The sequence below is a fragment of the Eptatretus burgeri genome, chromosome 12, assembly GCF_056783735.1.
Source record: "Eptatretus burgeri isolate ZD-2024b chromosome 12, Ebu_testis_v1, whole genome shotgun sequence".
Classification (NCBI taxonomy): domain Eukaryota; kingdom Metazoa; phylum Chordata; class Myxini; order Myxiniformes; family Myxinidae; genus Eptatretus; species Eptatretus burgeri.
In genome coordinates, this window is record NC_140972.1 from 89,921,957 (window position 1) to 89,946,143 (window position 24,187).

At 45.0% G+C, this 24,187-nt stretch overlaps 1 protein-coding gene across 25 annotated transcripts in view; it reads right to left on the bottom strand.

Moving 5' to 3' along the window:
• Positions 1 to 24,187, bottom strand: part of LOC147016111 (inositol hexakisphosphate and diphosphoinositol-pentakisphosphate kinase 2-like) — a 177,666-nt gene that overhangs the window by 20,055 nt on the left and 133,424 nt on the right. For 19 of the 25 annotated variants that reach the window (XM_085848828.1, XM_085848818.1, XM_085848817.1 and 16 more), the window contains 3 exons: positions 19,999 to 20,101; positions 19,050 to 19,169; positions 14,574 to 14,636 (listed from right to left, as the gene is read on the bottom strand). In XM_085848828.1, the coding sequence (XP_085704954.1) occupies positions 14,574 to 14,636; positions 19,050 to 19,169; positions 19,999 to 20,101 (286 nt within the window). Of the gene's footprint in view, positions 1 to 7,579; positions 7,732 to 14,573; positions 14,637 to 19,049; positions 19,170 to 19,998; positions 20,102 to 24,187 lie in introns of those variants that run through there. The other 6 variants (XM_085848829.1, XM_085848824.1, XM_085848823.1 and 3 more) reach the window with 2 other exon arrangements.

The window sequence follows — 24,187 nt, forward strand, 5'->3', positions numbered from 1 at the left end:
GAGGATAATAAATCTTAATAAGGGAAAGTAGAGAAAGGAACAAGAAAAAGAGTGGAAATGACCTCAAAATATTGCAACAAAGCATTATGAAGAAAATGAAAGTATGGAAGAAAAAAAAAAAGACAAATAAAGTGGAAATAGTTAACCACTCAAAACAATTAAACTCCAAGTGGCATTTTTATACCCCAGCAATGGCAGGATTCTCATTCTTCTTTTCTGTGTTTACCCCCCCCCCCCCAATTATTCCCACCTTCTTGTGGAGTCGAGTCAGGTTGAACGTTCTGTTCCAAGTCTTTCTGAAACTGGCAGGCCAGGCCTGACTTTTGGCTGAGGGCGGCAGGAAATTAGAATTTCTTCAGTGTCAGTGACGACTCGCCAACTCTTTGCACAAGAGGCTGTTGGACCTTTATCAACTAATGCACAAGCCTGGTGTTGGCTTAACCATTAGGGTGGCTAGCTCAACATCTTAGGGTCTTGAGTTCAAGCCCCTGTCATGCAGTTGAATCAACACCAGACTGGTTGACTCAGCCTGTCATCCTTCCGAGGTCGGCAAAATGAGTACCAGCATGCTGGTAATAGGGGAGCATTGCATCAGTGGCGCAACGGCACCCCCAGAAAATGATTCAGCCGCTTACGATTAAATAAAAATAACCAATGCCCCAGTGCTCGCAGACAGGTTCTCTGGCTTAAAGTCCTTCCGGTGGATGGCACACACAATGATGCATCACCCTGCTTTGACATACAATGGTGGCAGTTTCTAGCTGAGTTGAGATTCAAATCTAGGCGAAACAGCTAAAAGTAAATTGTGCATACCTCTCAGCTAGATAGGATTCTCAATAACCGAAGATTTACAATGCCTATAGAAAGTCCACACCCCCATTCAAAAATTTTCACCTTTTGTTGCCTGATAGCCTGGAAATCAATTGAATATAATCAGACTTTTTCCACCTTTACTTATAACATCGTAACCCAAAACTTCCAAGTGAACAACAAATTCTACAAATTTCAGAAAATTAAATAAAAATACAAAACTAGAATATCTTGGTTGGAACAGTGTCCACCTCCCAGAGTTAATACTTGATGGAAGCACCTTTGACAGCAATTGCAGCTGTGAATCTGTGCATGGGGAGCATTGATGGACAGCAATTTTCAAGTCATACCACAGATTTTCGATTGGATTTAGGTCGGGGCTCTGACTGGGCCACTGAAGGACATGCATATTTTTGTTCCTTAGCCACTCCAGTGTAGCTTTGGCTGTGCGCTTCGGGTCGTTGTCATGCTGCAAGGTGAACTTCCGTCCCAATTCCAGCTTTCTTGCAAAGGGCAGTAGGTTTTTTCTGTATTTTGCTCCATCAATTTTCCCTTGTATCCTGACAAGTGCCCTCGTCCCTGCTGATGAGAAACATCCCCATAACATGATGCTATCACCACCATGCTTCACAGTAGGGAGGGTGTTCTTTGGGTGATGTGCCATGTTTGGTTTGCACCAAACGTAACATTTTGCATTTAGAACAAAAAGTTCCATCTTTGTTCCATCAGACCACAAAACGTTTCGCCACATGGCTTTGAATCTCCAGAGTGGTGTTTTTGCACAAATCAAACAGGACTGAAGCTGGGCTTTTTGAGTAATGGCTTCCTTCTTGCCAACCTAGTCCCTGCTTGTGGAGTGCTTTGGATATTGTCACATGCACAAAATGACCAGTCTTTGCCATAAAGGCATGCATCTCTTTCAAAGTTGATCAGAGGCCACCAAGAGGCCAATGGCAGTCTCATCCTTGCTTGGTCATCCAGTTTGGAGTGACGGCCTGATCTAGGCAGGATCTTGGTGGTACCATACGCCTTCCACTTCTTAATGATTGTCATGGCTGTGTTCCAAGGGATATTCAAGGCCTTTGAAATATTTTTATTTCCATCCACTGATCTGTGCCTTTCCACAACTTTATCACGGAGGTCTTTTGAAAGCTCCTTGGAGCTGATGGTTGAGTCTTTGCTGCGAAATGCACTACCCAGCAGAGGAAACCTCCAGGAACAGCTGATTTTATTCTGAAATAATCAGAATCACTACAATTTAACACAGGTGGAGGCCAATTAACTTGGTGTGTGATTTTGAAGGAGAATGGTTACACCTGAGCCAATTTACAATTGCTATTATAAGGACGGTGGGATACTTATCCAACCAAGAAAAAGTCTAGTTTTGTATTTTTAATTAATTTTCTGAAACTTGTAGAATTTGTTCTTCACTTGGAAGTTATGGGTTACGATGAGTCAGTGAAGGTGTAAAAGTCTGATTTAATGCAATTTAATTCCAGGCTATAAGGCAACAAAAGGTGAAAATTTTGAAAGGGGACGGAGACTTTCTATAGGCACTGTATATTCACATATCATGATAAAATTGCCTGAGTGTCTTCGTGAGAATATTGGAATATTTTAATTTCAATGTGGATCTCTTCAAGCATTAGCATTACATTCAAGAAGCAGAAGTAGTAGAAGAGGGCATGGGAAAGAACCAAGAAGAAAGTTCACACTGATGCAAATCCAACTAGAGCGAAGTTGATGGCGTCTCATCGCAAATCCCCATGCTTCCCACTGAAAGCAAAGTTGAAAGATGGCAAAACGTTCCACCAGGAATGACGCAATATCAAATTTTGAGTTAAATGTTTTTCTCGTTTGACCCTTGTGACCCCAAACGCCCACCCCCCTGGGGCATGAACGGAGGGTCAAATGCAAAAAAAAACAATCGTTAAACACTTCATGCATCTCCCAATGTTGATTGCATATACAATGTTGAATTTCAAAATGCTTAAAAATGTGCCCATAATTGCATTTTTCGGAATTTGACCTTTTGACCCCACTCCAGGTGACAGGGCTAAAATGACTGTTCTTGCACTTTCGTGCCATATGGTGATTATAACCACCAAATTTAGTGAATTTCTACCCAACTGTTTAAGAGGAGATCGCTTGACAGACAGATAGAGCCAATTACAATATCCCCCACCTCCATTGTTTTTTCTTCTTCTTTTTTTCAAAAAGTTTGGTGATGAGAAGAAAACAGCCTTGCACATCCACTTACACCGCTTAGTTCCAGCCCTATTCACATGATGCCGAATGGTGATGATGACAACAGCAGGAATAAAGCAATAATGCGAGAATGGAATGAGGCCAGGGCTCCGTCATCCCACGGCAGGAACATTGTGTGCTTGCAGGAAAGTACAAAGAAGCAGTCCATAAGAGCAACACATCTGGTCCACATGAGCAAGTATAGTGGTCCTCCGAAATTGACGGCAGTGTTAAAATAAATCTGAAGCAGCCATTCACATTGAGTGGAGGAAAATAGTCAGAGATGGAGAAAAAGCAAGTAATGCAAAAAATAATACCCGTAATTAAAAAAAAAAACAAAAAAAAAAACGACCATTTGGTAGCTTTGAGTTATTTTCATGAAACTTGCTTCAAAATTTGAATCGCCTGTTGAGAGTTTGATATGCTGACCTTTTCTAGTACCGCATCAGGATCAACCCCCACAAAATTGTCTGTCCTGGAAAAATGATTCAAAACATTCCACTCCACTCCTGCCAGTCACTACAATATCCCATTTTGATATAGTTCCCAAATTCTCCAGTGCATGCATAAACTTGTCAAGTTAGATGTGACATTGAGAATCGAATGTACTCAAAACTGTCTTCCCTTCATATATCGCAAGGTACAGTTGAAAAATCCTGAAAGTTATGACTGACGGATAGGTTTCTCCAAAAGTGATGGAGATTGCCAATACCACTCAACACACAATGTTAAAAAAAAAACACTTGGGTAACAGTTACATCACTTTCTTAGGAAAGACACAAGGAAAACAGCCAATTGAGGTTTCTTGTTGAAATAAATCAGGATGTCCATTATCTTAGTCTAACTTAACACGTGCAGACGAAAGGATATAAAGGTGAAAACGAAGGTGAAATGAATGTGGAGGGGAGCTTTCCTTGAGATCACTAACATGCATATGGGGTGCCGATTGGTTTGCAAAGTGAGGGCCCCGTCACTCGTTCTATGACCGGAATCAACACGTATTGCCACTGGAATGGTTTTTCATGGCTGGGACAGCTCGTGCTGCAGCATGCTCGAGCTGGGCTGACTGCAGGACTGAGCACAGTACCGACCTAGTCCTTTCCTCTCCACTCTTAACACTCCTTCCTTGAGATTCCTGCAGCGCTTCTGATGGGACTCCTTGCACTCGCTGCTTGTCGGCTTAGATACAGTAGCTGCCGCCATGTCCCCCCTACGGCAAGGCTTTCATCAAATTCCGAGGGCCACGTAGACCCTCAAGCTGCAACACTTGGTCATGCGTCTCCTCTATGTCAACACATCCATGTCCAGGGTTGCTCGCATGGACACTTCGACAGAACGTGGCTGAAGCTGCTCATGCAAACAAGCTATTTTGATGCTGTTGCGTGGGGAGGGCGGAGGAGCTCCTTGTGAGCCAACGGCCATCCATATCTAGTGCCCAACTGTGTCTGCGGACGTCCTCCTGCAGTTGGGTTACTTCTTATTAGGAGGTGATGGCAGGATTTGCACTCTGGCCACCGTAAAACCCTTCATTCCGCAAAACGCAAAAACGCAAAAAAATCTGAAAACCCACTCCGTGGGAGTACCTCCTGTGCAGCTTCCCTTCGCAGGGCAGCTCACCGGATGACGGGATTGGGGCAAAGTCTTCGGGACCCCCAATCTTTGATGATAGGAGGGAAACCACGGGGTAACATCCCTGGGTCAGATTGTGGGAGAGTGTGTCGGAGTGGTGCTGAGGTGTCGTCCACCAGACGGCGGTCCCTTCGGGTGGGTGCCTGGAATGTCCTATCCCTAAGAGAGGATGATCACCTGTCTCTGTTATCATCTGAGCTCAAGCGTTTGGACATCGGGATTGCAGCTCTCTCTGAGGTTCGGAGACCGGATTGTGGCGAGATAATGGTGGATGGTTACACCTACTATTGGTCTGGTCGCTCTGATGGTTACCATACCCAAGGAGTTGCTGTAGCTGTGTCCAATAAGCTGACCCCAATGATAATTGAGGTAACACCGGTCAACGAGCGTATTATGAGATTAAGGATTCGTCACTCCTTAGGTGTCATTTCCCTGGTCTCTGTTTATGCTCCGACTGAGGCGAGTGATCTCACCGTGAAGGATGCATTCTACGCCACACTCGAGTCTGTGGTTGAACAGTGCCCCAGACGAGATACACTTCTAGTCTTGGGGGATTTCAATGCATCGACTGGAACTGATAGGGATGGTTATGAGGTGTGTGTTAGTCCCCATGGGTCAGGAACTATGAACCAGAATAGCACTAAGTTCCTTGACTTTGCAAGAAGTCATGGACTTAGGGTGGCTGGTTCATGGTTTCAGCACCCACAAGCTCATCGCTGGACTTGATATTCCAACGCTGGCGGTGTGGCAAAGAAGATTGACCATGTCCTCATTGACGGTCGTTGGAGGATGATCCAGAACTGCAGGGTCTACCGGAGTGCTCAGTTCCTCAATACTGACCACAGGCTTGTGGAAGCAACTCTAAAGCTGCACCTTAAATCCTGGAGAATGGTACCATCCCAGCCTAGGCTGGATGTTGGCAAGCTCAGGGATGAGAGAGAAGCTGAGGAGTTTGCGAACAGGCTGAGTGGACACTTGGGGGGTCTGGGTGCTTTGGGGGGTCCTGAAGAGTTGTGGAGCGCCTTCAAGACCACCGTCCTTGATGTTGCCGGTGGATGTCTTGGAGCTCACCGCAGGGCAAAGAAGAATTTTGTCTCTCAAAGGACACTGGATACCATTGACCAGAGTCGCAGGGCCAGGCTGAATGGCAGAGCTCAGCTGTTCAGGGAGCTGAGGCGTAAAACTGTACGTGCACTGAGGGTGGACAAGGAGGCCTATGTGCGAGGAATCTGTGAGGGGGTAGAGCATCACCTGTGGACAGGTGATTCTCGTCCCGCTTACAGGGGAATTCGCGCATTACGTTCATCCAAGCCCATCCCTCGGAGCACTGCAGTTCGAGCAGAGAGTGGTAGGCTCTTGACAAAGGAGTCTGAAGTGAAGGCCCGCTGGGCCGGTTACTTTGAGCGGTTGTACCAGGCTGATCCCCCAGCTGTCGAGTTGGACGTCAAGGGTGTTACAATCCCTGTTGCTGACCCTCGAATCAACTGTGGTTCACCTTCGCTTGTGGAAACACGGGCTGCGGTGAACCAGTTGAAATGGGGAAAAGCTCCAGGGATCTGTGGCATCCATGCCGAACTTCTCAAGGCTGGTGGAAATGCTGCACTCGTGTCGTTGCATGCAGTTTTGTGCTCTGCCTGGAACACAGGCATCATCCCAACTGACTGGAAGAGGGGCCTTGTTGTTCCTCTCTGGAAATGGAAGGGTGATCGCCAAGACTGCAACAACTACCGAGGGGTGACGCTGCTCTCAGTGCCGGGCAAGGTCTTTGCTCGGATAATTCTTGATAGGGTTCGCCACCATCTGCTTGAGCACCAGCGTCCAGAGCAGTCAGGCTTTACACCAAAGAGGTCAACGATTGACTGTATCCTTGCCCTTCGTGTCCTCACCGAACGCAGACAAGAGTTTCGGCAGGGGCTGCTTGCAGCCTATGTTGATCTCTGTAAAGCGTTCAATTCAGTGAATCGGGATGTTCTCTGGAGGATTCTTGGTCTTCGTGGGGTGCCATCAAAACTGATCGATCTGATGTCTGAACTCTACTCTGGTACTGAGAGTGCTGTGAAGTGTGGTGGTACCATCTCTGACTTATTTCCAGTTGTTACTGGAGGTCGTCAGGGATGTGTACTGGCCCCCACACTTTTCAGCACTTGTATGGACTGGATTTTAGGGAGGATGTCGGAGAGATCAAGTTGCGGTGCATCGTTTGGGAATGTCAAGATCTCGGACCTTGATTTTGCAGATGATGCAGTCATCTTTGCGGAGACTTTAGATATCCTTTTGGGGGCCCTCGAGGTGCTGAATGAGGAGTCGGAGCCGCTGGGATTACGGGTTTCTTGGGTCAAAACTAAGATCCAGGCTTTCAGTGACATCTTGGATGCTGCTGTCCTGTCTGTATCTGTTTGTGGTGAGGATGTTGAGGTCGTGGAGAGATTCACTTACCTTGGCAGTGATATTCATGTCTCTGCTGGCTGCGAGTCAGAGATCAATAGACGTCTGGGTCGGGCCTGGGGAGTCATGGATTCACTGGATCATGGGGTGTGGCGCTACCGGTACCTGTGCGGGAGGACGAAAGTCCGAGTCTTCAGGTCCTTGGTACTTCCAGTCTTGCTCTATGGATGCGAGACTTGGACTCTGACCAATGATCTGAGAAGGAGACTTGATTCCTTTGGTACCAGGTTTCTTCGGAGAATCGTTGGCTATAGCTGGTCGGATTTTATGTCCAACGAGCGGTTGCTGAGAGAGACTCGGATGAGATTTGTTACCTGCATAGTCCGTGAGCGTCAGTTGCGGCTGTATGGACATGTGGCTCGTTTTCCTGACGCTGATCCTGCTCACCAGATTCTCTCAGCGAGGGAGTCTCATGAGTGGAGGAGGCCAGTGGGCCGACCACGTGCCTCGTGGTTGCAGCAGGTTGACCATCATCTCAAGGAGATGGGGATGGGCTTGGCATCTGCCTGGGGGATGGCCAGACGGAGGCCTCTGGAGTACCGGCAGAAAGTGGACGCAGCGACGCGCTGTTCTGGCACATGCTCCCATACCTGACCTGACCTGCGTGGGGAGGAGAGAAATTACAAGAGGGAAGACACACAGACACAGGTCTGGGCAACAAGGAGCTTCCCATGTACCCAATCCTGGTCATTTCTAACTGGGGTTACAAAACACTTACTCCAACATTAATTATGAAATAAGTAATTCATAATTGACCATTCATTAACACCCGAGTCACTTTCGTAACTGTCCCATCCTTCCCCTCAGACTCGTCCCAAGTGTCACATGACGCTGGGTTGGGACAGGACTGAAATGACTATTTAACAACAACATTTCTGTCCTACTCTAATCCTTTAAACATTTAAAGTGTCATTGATGTGATTATGTACCTATTCTGTCAACCAGGATCCTTTCCCTCACAGATGCATCCATCGCATCAGCACAGCATACACATCAATTCCACCCAGAAATTAAATTGTAACAACAATAAAAAAAACACCAGAGGCTCGAGGATGAGCATTTTCACTTCAACATCAACAACACGGTATAACAGTGAAAAATAAAAATCAGGCCTTCAAATTTAGGTTTTCATATACGTCTTCAAATAGGCCTCTTCATCGGCCTTCAAATAAATTCCAGGAAGTAGCTCATTCATTTGGCCTACCTTTTGTGCTATTCAGCCTTCCGTTTTTCCTTATTGCTTCTCTTAATTTTTTTATATTGGCCTCCAGACTTCCATTTGGCTATTCTCTGTCGGTGAGCCGTCATTTACAGATTGTGAGCCCTCTTATCAGCATCCCTCTTTCACTTGTTTTAGCTACCAATTCCTTCTGGTCAGCCATGCTGGCCATATTTTCAGGACTCCACTTCCGTTTGTCGGCCTGGCCAGCTTTAATGATGGGCTGCCATTTTGCTTTGGCCAGCCACCAGTTGCTGCTGGTCACCCCCATTATCCTCTAGCTTGGCTCCATTAGCTATTATTTTGATCACCATTTGCCACTTGTCAGCTTTCATCTCCCACAACATGGTCATTATTTACCACAACTTTCATGCCCCAGGGAACAATGACCATGCCCTGCTGTTCAAGGCTGGGCCTGCTTGGTTGCGTCGGGCTGCCGGAGGTCGGGGGTGGGGAGGGGACACCTCTACTTCGTCCTCATCACAGCCTCTCTACCTCCATCTCCATCGATGTCACCATGACATCCATAAAATAAATGCCCATCCTCTTTTGGGCTATGCTCTTTCTTCATAGCGTTAAAGAAAATCCCAAAACAATTAACACCCGGGGTACCTGATTTGTAAAGCAAATTTCATACCAAAATTCCATACAATTCAGAATTTGAAACAAAAATTTTGAATTTCGGAGGGGGGGGGGGAGGTCTCTCCTTTCTCAACTGAGTTCAATCCCGATCCTGATCACTAATTATGGTATTGCGATTTTACTGGTTTGAAAAATCCAACTCCGGCACCAATTTGTAATGAATGGACTCAAAGCAGAGTCTAAATTGCTGTCCTGACAACAACTTTGTAACTGGCTTGATCTCCCTTATGGGCGACGCAAGACAGCGAGAGATTAACGACACCAAGACGATGAGCAGAGGCATTTTGCGTACACATGGCAAATCAACGGTGTGATGTGGAAAACTGTGGTGTGGTGTGGTGTGGTCCCCCCCCCACCTCCCACAGAATGCGTGTGCCAAAGCTCGGCATGTGTATTTGCTTATACGGATAATTTGGTTAGGCTGGAGGGTGATTATGCCTGGTGTTGGCTCAATGGTTAGAGTGGTGGGCTTGGGATCCTATGATCCTGAGTTCAAACCCCACTCTGCTGTTGAATTAATACCAGGTGGGATTGACTCTGCCTGTCATCCTTCTGAGGTCGGCAAAATGAGTGCCAGCTTGCTGGTATCCTGTGTCGGAGTGGCGACCCATCCAGGATTGTGTCCAATAGCCAAGGAGTCTGCTTCGGCAGCACCAACGCTCTGCACAAAGCATGGCCCCATTGGATGGATGGATGGATGGATGGAGGGTGATTTTGTGGCTTAAAATCCCGAGCAACAGCGCTTTCAAACAAAACAGGTTAAATTAAAATAACAAGAGCGTTCATTGCTTTGCAATACATGTCCCCTACCGGTCCCAATGAATATTCTGGAGATAAAAAAAATTGTTTGTGTTTAACGCACGCTCAAGCTGATACCGGAACCAAAATGAAGAAGAAGAAACTAACCCACCATGTTTTGTTTGTTTCAAGGCTTTGCCTATTTCAGATAAAAAAATAACCCGATGTACATACATGACGCAAAAACGTGCATACGGCTTATGTGCATTGTGCATTGATAATACATCATGGTTATACACCTGGGATCATTCTAATTGCACTGGGCCATGGGTTAACACCCAGGCCTGCCAATCTGTGCTGCTTCATGCAATGGTGGTGCATGATTTTATTGGAGTGAAGTCAGGCCAGCAGAACACTGACCCATGTATGATATGTGATATTTTCTTAGTCTAAAAAGGGTACAACTCAATGAAAAATTGATGAAGTGCTCTAAAACTCGAACTTGTTCTAAAAATAAAGCCATGTACAAGGTTTCAGTCGAATATGTTATAGGGTATGGGAAAAAAAGTTGTAAAAACAACAGGTGGATGGACAGACAGACGGAGAGCAAACCTATAGTCCCCTCTGGTGAAACTGGTAGGGGGACTAATAATAACAGAGATTGGAAACACACTAAATCAATAATAGGGAAGGCATCAAGAAAAAGCCAATCAGCACAACACATTTAACCTCGACGAAGATGGACTGTTTGTCTATCTTAGTATAACTTCATATGTGTGGACATGTGGTGGAACACAGGACAGATGAAAGGACAAGACAGAAATTGAGCTGAATGTGGATGGGAACTTTCCTTGAGATGCCTGTGACTCACTTTGGGTTCCGATGGCTTGCAAGTTGTTGCTCATGCAGCAGTTGGAGTCAACACGTACTGTGACTGGAATGGCTCGTATCATGTTTGGGATAGCTCGTGCTGTGGCATGCCGCAGTGTTGACTGCGGTGTCGAGTAAGGCACCAACCTCATCCTCTACTTTATTCTCACTCTCTCTCTCTCTCTCAGCACTCCTTCCTTGGGACTTCTGCGGTGTTTCTAATGGGACTGCTCTTTGCGCTCACCCATGTGGCTTACATAGCCACCACCATGTGCCCCTTACCCCCACTGGGGTCCCCCCCCTTCCCCGCACACAAGGGTTACACACATGCTCCACTAGTTACCTCCATCACCGAAGGTGAAGGAGGTTATGTTTTCACCCTTCTGTCTGTTTGTTTGTTTGTTTGTCTGTCTGTATACAGGATAGCTCAAAAAGTTGTGGACGGATCTGGTTGAAATTTGGTGGGCATTTATGTGTCCGACGCTGCTAACTTAAACACACCATTTTGAAATGGTTGTGTGGGTAGGTGAGAAATTACAACGGGGAAGAATAAGAATGTTAACAACAGAGAGGTAAAATATATATACCTGCATATATACACAGGTAGGGGACAAAAAAGATGGAAACGCCAATGCAAAGTCACTGAATTTGGTATTGGGCCACCACATGCGGCCAGTACAGCCTGTATGTGCTGTAGCATAGAGTCCACCAGGCTGGAATTCTGCAGAAGGAATAAGGTACCATTCTTCCACAAGAAAATCGATCAACTCACACCTGTTTGTTGGAGGTGGAAAACACGATAAATAAATGCTCTTTTGGGTTCAGAACTGGTGACTGAGAAGGCCATGACATATGGATTACATCAGAGTCATGCTCATCAAACCATTGGATAACTACACGTGCTCAGTGGATGGGGCCGTTGTCATCCTGGAAGACACCCCTCCCAGCTGGAAAGAAGTGCTGCAACATGGGGTGAAGATGATCACACAGTACTATTACGTAGCGATTGCCATTGACCTTGCCTTCCAAGGGAATGACTGCACCAAAACCATGCGCCCCACAACATTAGCGTAGAGAACTACCAGAACCCTTCACTGTTGGAACCAAGCACTCAAGGTTGTCGAGTTCTTTCGGTTGGCACCACACGTGCACTCGTCCATTTGTCGAGAACATAGTGGATGATTCATCTGACCATATCACAATTCTTCACTGCTCGGTAGTCCATTGCCTCTGCTTTTTGCACCAATGGACTCGCAAACGTGCATTTCTAGGTGTGATGAGCGGTTTGTATACTGCAAGCAGACGATGGTATCCCACTCTGTGGAGTTCTCGGCGGATAATTTTTGATTAAACTGCCTGCGAGAACCCCTGGTTGAAATTTACAGTCAAATGATCTGCAGTTGCCCGCCTGCTTTGCATTGCACTTCAAATTAATACATGACCACTTCTGGTTGAATGGTTTGCAGTAGCAAAAACAATTGTCTAGGTGGCAGACGGATGGTTGTTCTGTACGGATTATGCGGTTCTACCGTGTGAGACATAATCTGCGGCGATGCTCAACATAAGTCAGGAGGGTGCATCTGATGTATAAACGACGAATGTGGTCATCATTGGTTAAATATTTATTGGTATGCCATCTCGATGAGGGAAAAGAAGCCTGAAATCTGGATTGGTGGCTCCGTTTGTTGCTTAACTGATGATGACCACATAATCTTTCTTTGACAGTCACCGGGCCGAGGCCTCTGTGTTGGAGGCGACGCTTTGGTGTGGTACTGTGTCCAATGGGGATTAGCGGAGTGCTCATCACACTCCACATGTTTCGATTTTCCCACCAATCACATCAAGTGCCTTCTGGTGGAATGGTTTGCATGAGCAGGAACAATAGTCCAGGTGGCAGACAGATGGTTTTTCTGTGCGGACGATGCGCTTTTTCAGTGTGAGACATAATCCGTGGAGATGCTCACCATTATAGTCAGGAGGTGCGTCTGATGTATGTATCAGACGCACCTCCTGACACCCCCCCCCCATGTGAAAACATGTAAAAGAAAGGAAAAAATGTCCTGTTTTGTGATGTACTTTGGCACTATACACGTGAGGTGATGCAGCCTGTATTGTGATGTGCTTTGTGACTGTAAGCACTAGGTAAGGTATCAATTTTGGTCGTCTCCAGAGGGATGTCCTGTGCACCTGGTATTCCTTCTACCCCACCCATTCCCTCTTTCTTTATGGTTATGATTCCTTCTCACATCTTAATTGTCATAGACACACCATTCCAAGCACCCAAAATCTGACATGCATCTATTTGTAAAGCACGCAGAGATATGACATGCTGCGGAGTATGATGGGGTGGGCGACATAAAGCTGTGCCATGAGTAGGCATATAGTTCAGTGCCATAGGAGTATGTGCCCATAGAGAGTTAGAAGTTCAGTACACCAGTCAGCCCAGGAGAACTGTGAGGCAGTTATCATCATAGCAACAGGGTGACGATTAAGAAAATTTACCAAAATAAAAAAACAACCAAGGGAGAAAAATATATATTGCAGGAATAACTCTTCGACATCGCCAAATAGGGCACCGCCCACATGAAAAATATGGCCACCGAACGAGGTGACCGATGACATCATCAATTTTTTCCCCCTCATAGAATTTTATCCCAAAATGACCCTCAAAATTTTTCATACCGATTGGATACAAGCATTCGATGTATGCAATTATGATGTCACAACGAAGCCATCTATGACATCACCAACAAAAAAAAAAATCACACTTATTTCCCATGAGGAGTACTTGACAAGTGCCAAGTTTCAACTTTTTTTCCAATGGAGCGGCTTCGGAGATACAGAGATCAAAAGATTTTCCTTATTTCAAAAATAGCTGCCACAACATGAGACCTATGACGTCATAATTATCAATAAAACATTCTACATGAGAAGTCCCATCTATGGTGAAAATTTTGTGCCATTCGGATAAGTGGTTGCAGAGAAAACAGAAAATTTGCACGGACGGACGGATGTACATACATACATACGTATATGCATGCGGATGGACACCAGAAAACATAATGCCTTCAGCGACTTCATCAGCGGAGGCATAATAATAAATAAATAAACATGGTCCAAATCTATTTATGCGAGACATTTGACACCATAATGGACTGCAAAAAAATGCAGAAAACCCAAAGGAACAACATCAATAATTGATCCCTGATCGAGGCTGACTGTGAGAATTCCGCCAGCATAAGTACTCCTCAACCACACTGCCTTCTGAGCCATGGCCGAGGAGCAGGTCTTAGTGCAACTACAAATGTCCTACTGATGGCATAATCCAATATAATCTCAGAGATCATTTTCACACTGTAGCCTTTCACATGTGTCATCCGAGTCCGATGTTTCTGCTTGACGTCAGAGTTTGCACACCTGTCAAAATGATCCTTTCTTTGCAAAGTGCTGCTTCCTTTCTCCATGAACCAACTGCAATTATTAGAAATGGCAAAGGATGAAACAACTGATCGAGGCACCTGATGGAAATGGTTATAAAATCGGCCCACAAATTGTAGTTTCTCAGAAAGTGAACCACAGGTTTTTGGCGATTTCCCCAGAACTAATAATTTGTGGCATGGCCATAAAATCTAATATAGGTCCTGAAAAAGTACAGTTTGAGGAAGAAAAACAAAAACAAAGTCTAGACCTGTGTTGAAGTCAGGTCAAAGCCTTGTTGTTGATGACAGTGAAAGAAGAGCAGGCAGATGAGGTGGAGACAGGAGCACATGCACCACAGATATTACTAGGATGATCATATCAGAGCCACAAATATAACAGGGGATGCAGGTCAGATGTAGATGCAGCACAGAAATATCCCAATTCCGTTTTGTTCGCTATGGGGTGGAAGGGTAGCAATCAAGGGGGGGGGGGGGTCGAGCGGTGTGGTAGAAGGGGATGAGATAAGGGGGACAGGGGAGGTAGGCTGACATACCATTTGATGGGCAGCGAGCAAATGACACAGAAAACCGCTTTAAGGGTGAGCCACAAAGAGATTCTGAGAGGAAGAAAAAGAGTGCCTTGTAAACTTTGGGAAGAGCCACGGACATCCATGAAATTGCACCATCTCCACACGAGATTATATGGTAAACAGACATGCTGCCATTGACAACAAAAAGGTGGGAGAATTTCTGATACATGTGAACAAAAATGGCCTCGGAAGGCCAAAATATACAACCTTTTAGACCCTGTGGGTATCAAACTCAAAGAGCTACATTATAAATCGTTGCATAGTTGTGGGCAATGATGTTGACACCATGTACTCACCAAGGCAAGAAACAATAGTAATTAAAAATAGAGAAATACTCAAAAAAGGACTCCAAATCGAAGTGTGTGTCTAACTACAGGCTTCATAGAACACCTTACCATGCAGTCTTGAGGAAAAGGACACGGGGAGGGACTTTTAAACATTTCTCAGCATCATCTATATTTCCTATGGGCCACCATTTTGTCTGAATCTCGATATTGGCCAACACTGAAGGCGCGAGCGGCAAATTTGATTGTTTGAGACGACATAAAATGTCGTAATATATTCTCCAAGTACTGCTAACCTGGAGGTTTTTGAAAGTGCCAAGAAGGCAAATTGTGTTCTACAGTGTTCAAGTATATAAATTCACAGAAATAAAATATTTTAAAGGTATTTACATAAAAAGAAAAAGAAAAAAAGACATTCCAGAAGTCTACCACCGTTGATGCACCATCTTTTACACCACTTTCTTTAACACAGTGCATTAGTTATTTGTGCCTATTGTTCGTGTCCTTTTTGATGTCTCTGAAAAGATTAAGTTTCCTGTTTGGAATGTTTTTCAATTTTGTTTGAGTGCAAGACAGGCAGACACAACAATTACCTTACTCCTCTGTGCGCATGCATGGTCGTGATGAGATTCCGTACAATTTTCCAAATTCAGAGTCAAAGTACTGTTAAACTGCAGGTTTGTGATCCGATTCATGTTCTACAGCGTTCAGAATGTGGAATCAAACTGAAATTACATAGTTCTTCGATCGTAGACTGACATCTGTAAACAGAGAGACTGAGTAAACCAACTACGTAACCTTGATCCGAACTTCGCGCATGGGATAAAACTCGGACATTTGAGCTGGGTTCTTGAGGCAAATTCATCAATTTCAGCAAAGATGGTCATGATCTCCCTGCACTTACCTTGGCTAAAGGTTGGTGTAAGTTCAGCTGCACCACGAAAGGAAAGACTGCATCAAAACTGCTGCTTGAGGAGTACAACTCAGATTGCACTTGTGTCAGCATCGCCCTGTGCAACTAATTACCATTTGCTGCTAAACCACATGGTAAGAACACCTCATACTGTTCAAAAGCACAGATTCCAAGGAAAACCGACTCCTCCGATGACCAGGTTTTAAAGAAGGAAAAACAATTAGATCAAATTTAATAGCAGAAAAATGAGGCAATTGAAACTGAGAAATATCACAGACTCACCTCATCTTGCCAATATCATTTTAACACCCACAAAATGTTTTACGACTCAAACCTTTGCCATGAAATGAGCATGCTATTTCCATTTCCAACGGTTTCACACAGACTATCCTGCTGAAAAACCTACTATTGTCTGATTTTACAGTTAACTGAGCACAAAGAAGGCTATTTAGTTGTCAGGATTACATTGCCTCCCAGTACTTTTGATACTCAGGCAGTACTCTCCTGCATGTGTGCCATCTGGTCATCACGGTGGGGTGAGATGTGAAAGAGGAAGTCGGGAGGTAGGAAAATGTAGCAGTGTAGTAGCTGAAGGATGAGGAGGTATCTTGTATGGTACAGAACAGACAAGATACCACCCTTCTCAACATAAGTGGAACAAGTTTCTCTTTTTCAGGGACCGGGAGGGGTTGGGGGGATGGGGGAGGGAGAACGGCAGTTGGGTTAAATCAACACACACAATATGTTCCTGCATAACAAAACCCATATACAAGAATCAGAAGATCTAAACTATCCGATCAACACTAAATCGAGACAACACCCATCCAATTGCAGTGCAGAAACCATTACTGCTACATCCTTGTAACACAGTAACCACAATGCTTCGAGGTACACATTTTAAAACTATCTACTCTCCTTGTTGCTATCATCTTTCTAGAAAGATGATTCACAACTTGATGACTCCCAACATATTATATGTGATTCGAAGCATTCTTCTCTGATCTGAGAAGCCATCTTCACAAATTGAGGATACCCATTGTGGAATCGCCTTGTTTAACAGCTTTTGTTAACTGTTAGTGGTAATTTGTTGGTGCAATGTATTTGTGCATTCATTGAGCGCCTTCATGAAAGCATTCATGCTGGGTTTGCGTATTCTTGTCCGGGACACACGATCCCGTAGTCCCCGTCTGGATCCGTTGTTGTATTTCCTCTCCTTCCTCTCTTCCTCACTGTTCTTTCCCTCCTATCGGCACATTGTCCTTTTCCACCCTGTTTCATCAGACTCTTCATTGCTTTCTCGCATTTATTTCATTTATACATTTCACTGTCAAACATCTCTATGGATCACTCTGACGTTTGTCTGAATCTGGCAGGAAGTTGGAATTTGGCCAGGATGACAGCAATAACTTGCTCACTCTTTTGTTTAAAGACACGGTGACCTCTTTGATGTCTCCCAATTAATGCCAGCAAAAGGGTCTGCAGATTCATGTCCATAAGCGTCACAGCACACTCGTTGATGCAATGCGTGCCATCCGGTCATCGTGGTGGGGTCATCGTGGTGGGTGTCAATATCTGGTCTGTGAAGCACCAATCTGATAGTTCATAGTCGGACTGAGAACCAGATTCGACGGCTCAAAGGTAAGTGTACACTAACTTTGCAGCATCTGGTCAGACTCTGCACCTGTATGGTAACTGTTCTTCCTCAAGTACGGTGACCAAAACTGAACATAATAATCCAGGTGAGGCTTCAAGAAATTATTGTATATGAACAACACCTTCAATCTATAAACTATTTCGCTGGGAAAACAACCTAAAAATCCTCTTCACTCTTCTTATTGCTCCCTGACACTGCACTGACTGCTTGAGCACCATTTCTACAATAAACTCTCGACCCTTCAGCTGTCATCATATGCTCCCAAACTGCCTCTTGCATCATGTATTCCCTATTTGTATTATTCCTGCCCATGCCCAATACCGTACTTTATTGAATTATTATTAATGAACAATACAATTATTGAACTGCATCTGTCAATTCTCTGCCCATGTGATGAGAACATCTCAGCTTTCTTGAATTTAATCACCCTAACCCTTTGCCATCTCCCTTACCTCCAAGCTTCCGTGGTGTCACCTGTGAATTTTAAAAAAAAATCTACTCTTCACCCAGCTGGCTAACACATCGATACGAATTATAAACGACGAACAAATAACCCGTCATAACAGACAAGCTAATTCCCCCACTTCAATGACGTCGATGGCGTATTTTATTACGACTTCAAATACTGGTATTCAGAGAGTATAAGAGAAAGAAAAAAAATTAGAAAAATATAGTATGAACAAAGATTATCATACAGAAAAATAAAAGAAGACATATAGAAGAGAAAGTGACATTCTTAGCGATGTCGACGCAGAGGATCACATAAACGGGGGGAAAAAATTAATTGAAGAGTACTCGGCACCATGGGACGACATTCCGAACAGACTGGGGGATTGGTGGTAGGTGGGGGCCACCAGAGAAAAAGCCTTTAGCTCCATAAGGATGGACCCCCCCCCCCCCACCCCGACGCCTTAGCGTATCATTATATAGACTGTGATTATGGTCCGAGTTACTAATTCCTAAGGTGCCCCACTATTATCGACTTTTCGGTTTGATCTTATCCCTCCAACAACCAATTTGTTTCTTCTCCCTCAGCCAGTTCTCAATGCAATTTGCTCCTGATAAGGAGAGATTAAAAATAAAATGAATTACCAATTTAAAATAAAAACTATGGCAGCGTGACAAATCTGAAGTTCTCAAAACAAGTGTCAAGTTGCCGTATTTGATCCAAATGTACAGGGAATTCAATAAAGCATCAACTTGGTAATGGGATACCTCCGTCACCACGAAGAGACCATTATCGACTGCAACATGTATCGTTATGCAACAATATCCATCATACCCCAATTTATAATGCAATCCCATCCACAAACCTGTAAAGCTGTAAAAGGTACAGGGCAAAGAAAATTGTTGAAAAAAAAAAAAACACATTTGCATTCACTCATACTACACTGGTCTGTCATGCCTCACTTCCTTCCCCCAAATCCTGCAGTTCAGTCTTCGACTGTCATTTTGAAATCCTCAAACATTTTTATCAACGTTTCGACTTTAAATGGCAGATAATTCGATTTGTTTTCTAAAGTCTTTCTCAAGCACATGTCATACAATAGCTTCGTACAATATATAAAACCGAACGACACAGCACGTACCATCATGTGGTTGAACTGGGATGAGTTTCTTGCGACTGTTGCGGGCATAGTCCTGCAGGTTTGGTGCGCTCGATGAACCGCCGAGCACAGCGGTACTGAATAACCCTGCACATTGTGACCCTAGTGACAACACACTGTTGTGAGATATTCACTGGTAGGAGATATCTACGAGTCACTGCAGTAGCATCATAGCTCAAGGCATCGGATGGATTACGTTGGCTGCAGATTTATTTGAGGTACAAGTAGAATTAGAGTCACCTCGTTTGTTATGTAAAGTAACAGAAGCGAGTTACATCATTTATTAGGTTGTGTTGGAAAGGACTGGCATTTCTGACCCAAGCAAAATAAATGGGTGCAGCTATCTAATTATGTGAACGAACCTATCATCCCAGAGGTGATGGGTTCAAATCTTTTTTTTGAAAAAAAAAAACAAATAAAAACAAACAAACAAGCTGGCTCACTAATAACCTAAAAGGGAGAGAGCCGTCTGCCTTTGGGCATGTCAGTTCAAACCTTGCTTTTAATGCTTATAAACACTCTTACTCGGGCAATTTGAGATCAGCAATATAATTCTGCTCGTAAAGGCAGAGCTGTTGACTTTTCCCAAACATAGGATGACACAAGGTGAAGGATTTCATCATAAAAGCTTGACAAAAGATCCTCAAAATGTAAAATGCAATGACTGCCGCAGACAATTCAGGGTTTTTCGCCAATATCATGTGAAAAGTATCGAAAGGGGATTCAAACTCACAACTGAGCCAGAAGAAAATAGGGGCATTCCCCAGATATCGGGAAATTAAAATGGAAATGTTTGTACATAATATGGAGAGGGAGAGGGAGAGGAAGGTTGCTTATGTGTGTGTCTACGTAGGTTTGGGTGGAGAAAATGCTTATAAATATGAGACACATAAAAAGACGGCACAAAACAGGATGGCTTTAACACACGTACCGAGGCCACTATGCTTGGACTCTGGCAGATGTTTCAGTGCAGCGTGGGATGGGAGCACATGACGGCGGAATGTGCCTGGGTAAGCAGCCGTCTCTGATAGCACCTGTGGTAAACCAGAGATAAGAGTGGGGATCTTTGCCAGCCATGTTCTGGTATGTCAGCATCATATCACAAGATGTTTGATACGAGGCCTGTTCATTTGATTCCACGGCTGTAGTGATGCATTTATCATTTCCACAATGAACCTCACAAGATGCTTTCACCGTGGATCACACTCTGGCCACGTTTCATAATTTCTCAATATGCATCCTTCGGATTGGTGCTCTTCAACAACAACAAAAAATTAAAACGTTGCGTCTCATGAATCACAATTTTCATGAATCACCTGACGGGCTAACTAATAGGCACACCATTTTAGGACCCTCCATTTACCGGTACTGGCAAAATTTTCAGTCAAAGCCAATCGACCATGCACCAGAGTGAATCGCATGACGTTGCTCAATCAAAGGGAACCATCCACCTTTTAAAGTTTGGATTTATACATAAAATCTACCGCAAAGTCACATGACATTATTTGACCAATGCAGTACAATTGTAAACACATAGCTCATTACAAAACTACAGGGCTCCGTGGTTTTAGAATCAAATGGTCAGCCATGAAGGAAAAGTCTGGTTAAGTGGCAAAAGGTATGGACAGAACAGCTTGATTGAATCCATTTATTAATGTATTTTATTTTATTTTAACAACAGGACTCGTGATGACAGTATTCATGGACGGACACAGACGGACACACGCACGTACACGCACACTGAACATGCATAGTGCATGAAATCGGCCAGGAAGTTAAGCAAACTCATTTTAGTGGTTTTAAAGTTTTCACCTGAAAAAAACATGCACCGTTACTTCTCGTCAAAGCCGTGCCCAAAGGGTAAAGGGGATTCCGCTTGCGCATATATGCTCTTTACATGTAACAAAATGGTAAAACTACATCAAGGAAGAAAAACAGGCAGCAGCCATGAAGTCCACAACAATGTATATTAGTCATTAGAGCTGGGTTTCAATCAGATGATGTAACACCATTGAAATGAGGTTGAAGAAGCAGTTATGAAAAACGACGACAAACACCAATGCTGTTAGCAGCACCATCATGTCGTCAGAAATGCCAAATGATTATCCACAGCATGCCAACAGGAAGTGGGTGATGCGGGCAAATTCTAGCTATGAATTTCCCTCGTCTAGTGTGTATGTGAGCATGCACCAGAGCAGCGCGTCGCTGCATTCACTTTCTACCGGTACTCCAAGGGCATCAGTCTGGCCATCCCTCAGACAGATGCCTGGCACATCCCCATCTCCTAGAGATGCTGATCATCATGCTGCAACCATGTCGGCCCATTGTCCTCCTCCACTCAGGAGGCTCCCCTCACTGAGAGAATCTGGTGAGCAGGATCAGCGCCAGGAAAATGAGCCACGTGTACATACAGCCGCAGCTGACGCTCACGGAATAGGAGGAGATTGGGACCATACTCTGTGCAGAGCGTTGGTGCTGCTTAAGCAGTGTCCTTGGCTATTGGGCACAGTCCTGGACGGGTCGCCACTCCGACACAGTATACCAGCATGCTGGCACTCATTTTGCCGACCTCAGAAGGATGACAGGCCGAGTTAACCCCACTTGGTATTAATTCAACAGCTGAGTGGGATTTGAACTCAGGACCCTCGGAGCCAAAGCCCACCACCCTAACCATTAAGCCAACACCAGGCATAGTGTTGGACTCGACAGGTAACAAATATCATCTGAGCAAATGCTCATTGGACACAAGGTCTGACCAGCAATACCCAAGGATACTCCGAAGAGACCTGGTACCGAAAGAGTCAAGTCTCCATCTCAGATCCTTTGTCAGAGTCCAGTTTCACCTCCAACGAGCAAGACTGGAAGCACCAAGGACCTGAAGACTTGAACTCTTCCTCCTGCATAGGTACCGACAGCGCCACACCCCATAATCCAGTGAGAATCCATGACTCCCCAGGCCCGACACAGACGTCTTTTGACCACCGGCTTACAACACGTGGAGACATAAACATCACTGCCAAGGCAAGTGAATGTCTCCTTGACATCAACATACTCAACACAAACAGGTACAAATAAGATGGCAACGTCCAAGATGTCATTGAAAGCCTGGATCTTAGTTTTGACCCAGGAAACCCATAATCCCAGTGGCTCAGACTCCTCATTCAGCACCTCGAGGGCCCCCAAAAGAATATCTAAAGTCTCTGCAAAGATGACTGCATAATCTGCAAAATCAAGGTCAGAGATCTTGACATTCCCAAACGATGCACCTCACCTTGATCTCTCCGAAATTCTCCCCAGAATCTAGTCCGTACAAGCACTGAAATGTGTGGGGGCAATACACACCACTGACAAATTCCAGTAACAACTGGATATGTCAGAGATGGAACCACCACACCTCACAGCACTTTCATTACCAGAGTATCGTTCAGAAATCAAATTGATCAGTTTTGGTGGCACCCCACGAATACCAACAATCCACCAGAGGGCATCCCGATTAACTGACTTGAAAGTTTTGCGGAGATAAACATAGGATGCAAGCAGCCATTGCCGAAACTCTCACCTGTGTTCGGTGAGGACCCAAAGAGCAAGGATACGGTCAATCGTTGACCTCTTTGGTTTAAAGCCAGACTGCTCTGGGTGCTGCTGCTCAAGCAGATGATGGCGAGCCCTATCAATAATCATTGAATAAAGACCTTACTCAGCACTGAGAGCAGCGTCACTCCATGGTAGTTGTTGCAGTCCTGGCGATAACCCTTCCCTTTTCAGAGAGGGGAAACAAGGCCCCTCTTCCAGTCAGTTGGGATGATGCCTGTGTTTGAAACAGAGCACAGAATTGCATGCAACAACACAAGTACAGCATTTCCATCAGTCATGAGAAGTTCAGCTTGGATACCACAGATCCCAGGAGATTTACCCCCCTTTCAATCGGCCCCTTGGCCGCCCTTTCGCGCAAGTACAGTTTTACGCCTCACCGTCCTGAACAGCTCAGCTCTGCTATCAAAGTTCTTTTTCATCATCTTTTTCATTTCTTTTCAAAGACAAAGTTCTTTTTCACCTGACAATGGCTTCCAAGACATCCGCAGGCAACATCAAGGATGGTAGTCGTGAAGGCACTCCACAACTCTTCAGGATTCCCCAAAGCACCCAGACCTGCCAAATCCCCACTCAGCCTGTTCGCAAACTCCTCAGGTACCCTCTTATCCTTGAGCTTGCAAACACCCAGCCTAGGCTGGGATGGTACCATTCTCCTGGATTTGAGCTGCAACTTCAGAGTTGTTACAACCAGCCTCTGGTTAGTATTGAGGAACTGAGCACTCTGGTCGGCCCTGCAGTTCTGGATCACCCTCCAGTGACCATCAACGAGCACATGGTCAATCTCCTTTGCCACACCACCAGCATTGGAATACCAAGACCAGCAATGAGGCTGAGGGGGCACTGAAACCATGAACCAGCCACCCTAAGTAAACGACTTCTTGCAAAGTCAAGGAAATTAGTGTGATTCTGGTTCACAGTTCCAGACCCATGTGGACCACCACATTTCTCATAACCATCCCTATCAATTCCAGTTGATGCAATGAATTCCCCAAAGACTAGAAGAGTATCTTACCTGGGGCACTGATCAACCACAGACTCGAGCGTGGCGTAGAATGCATCCTTCACGGTGAGATCACTTGACTCAGTCGGATCATAAACAGAGACCAGGGAAATGACACCCAAGGAGTGACGAATCCTTCGCCTCATAATACGCTTGTTGACCAGTGTTACCTCAATTATCATTGGAGTCAGCTTATTGGACACAGTGACAGCAACTACTCGGGTATTGGTAACCATCAGAATGACCAGACCAGTAGGAGGTGTAACCACCCACCATGATCTCACCACTATCCAGTCTCCGAACCTCAGGGAGTGCTGCAATACCGACGTTCAAACGCTGGAGCTCAGATGACAGCACAGACAGATGATGATTCTCTCTTTGGGATAGGCTATTCCAGGCACCCACCCAAAGGGACTGCTTCAGGTTAACCCACGGAGACTGCTGTCTGGTGGATGACACCTCAGCACCACCCCGACATGTGCCACCGCAAATCTGACCCAGGAAGGTTACCCCATGTTTTTCCTCC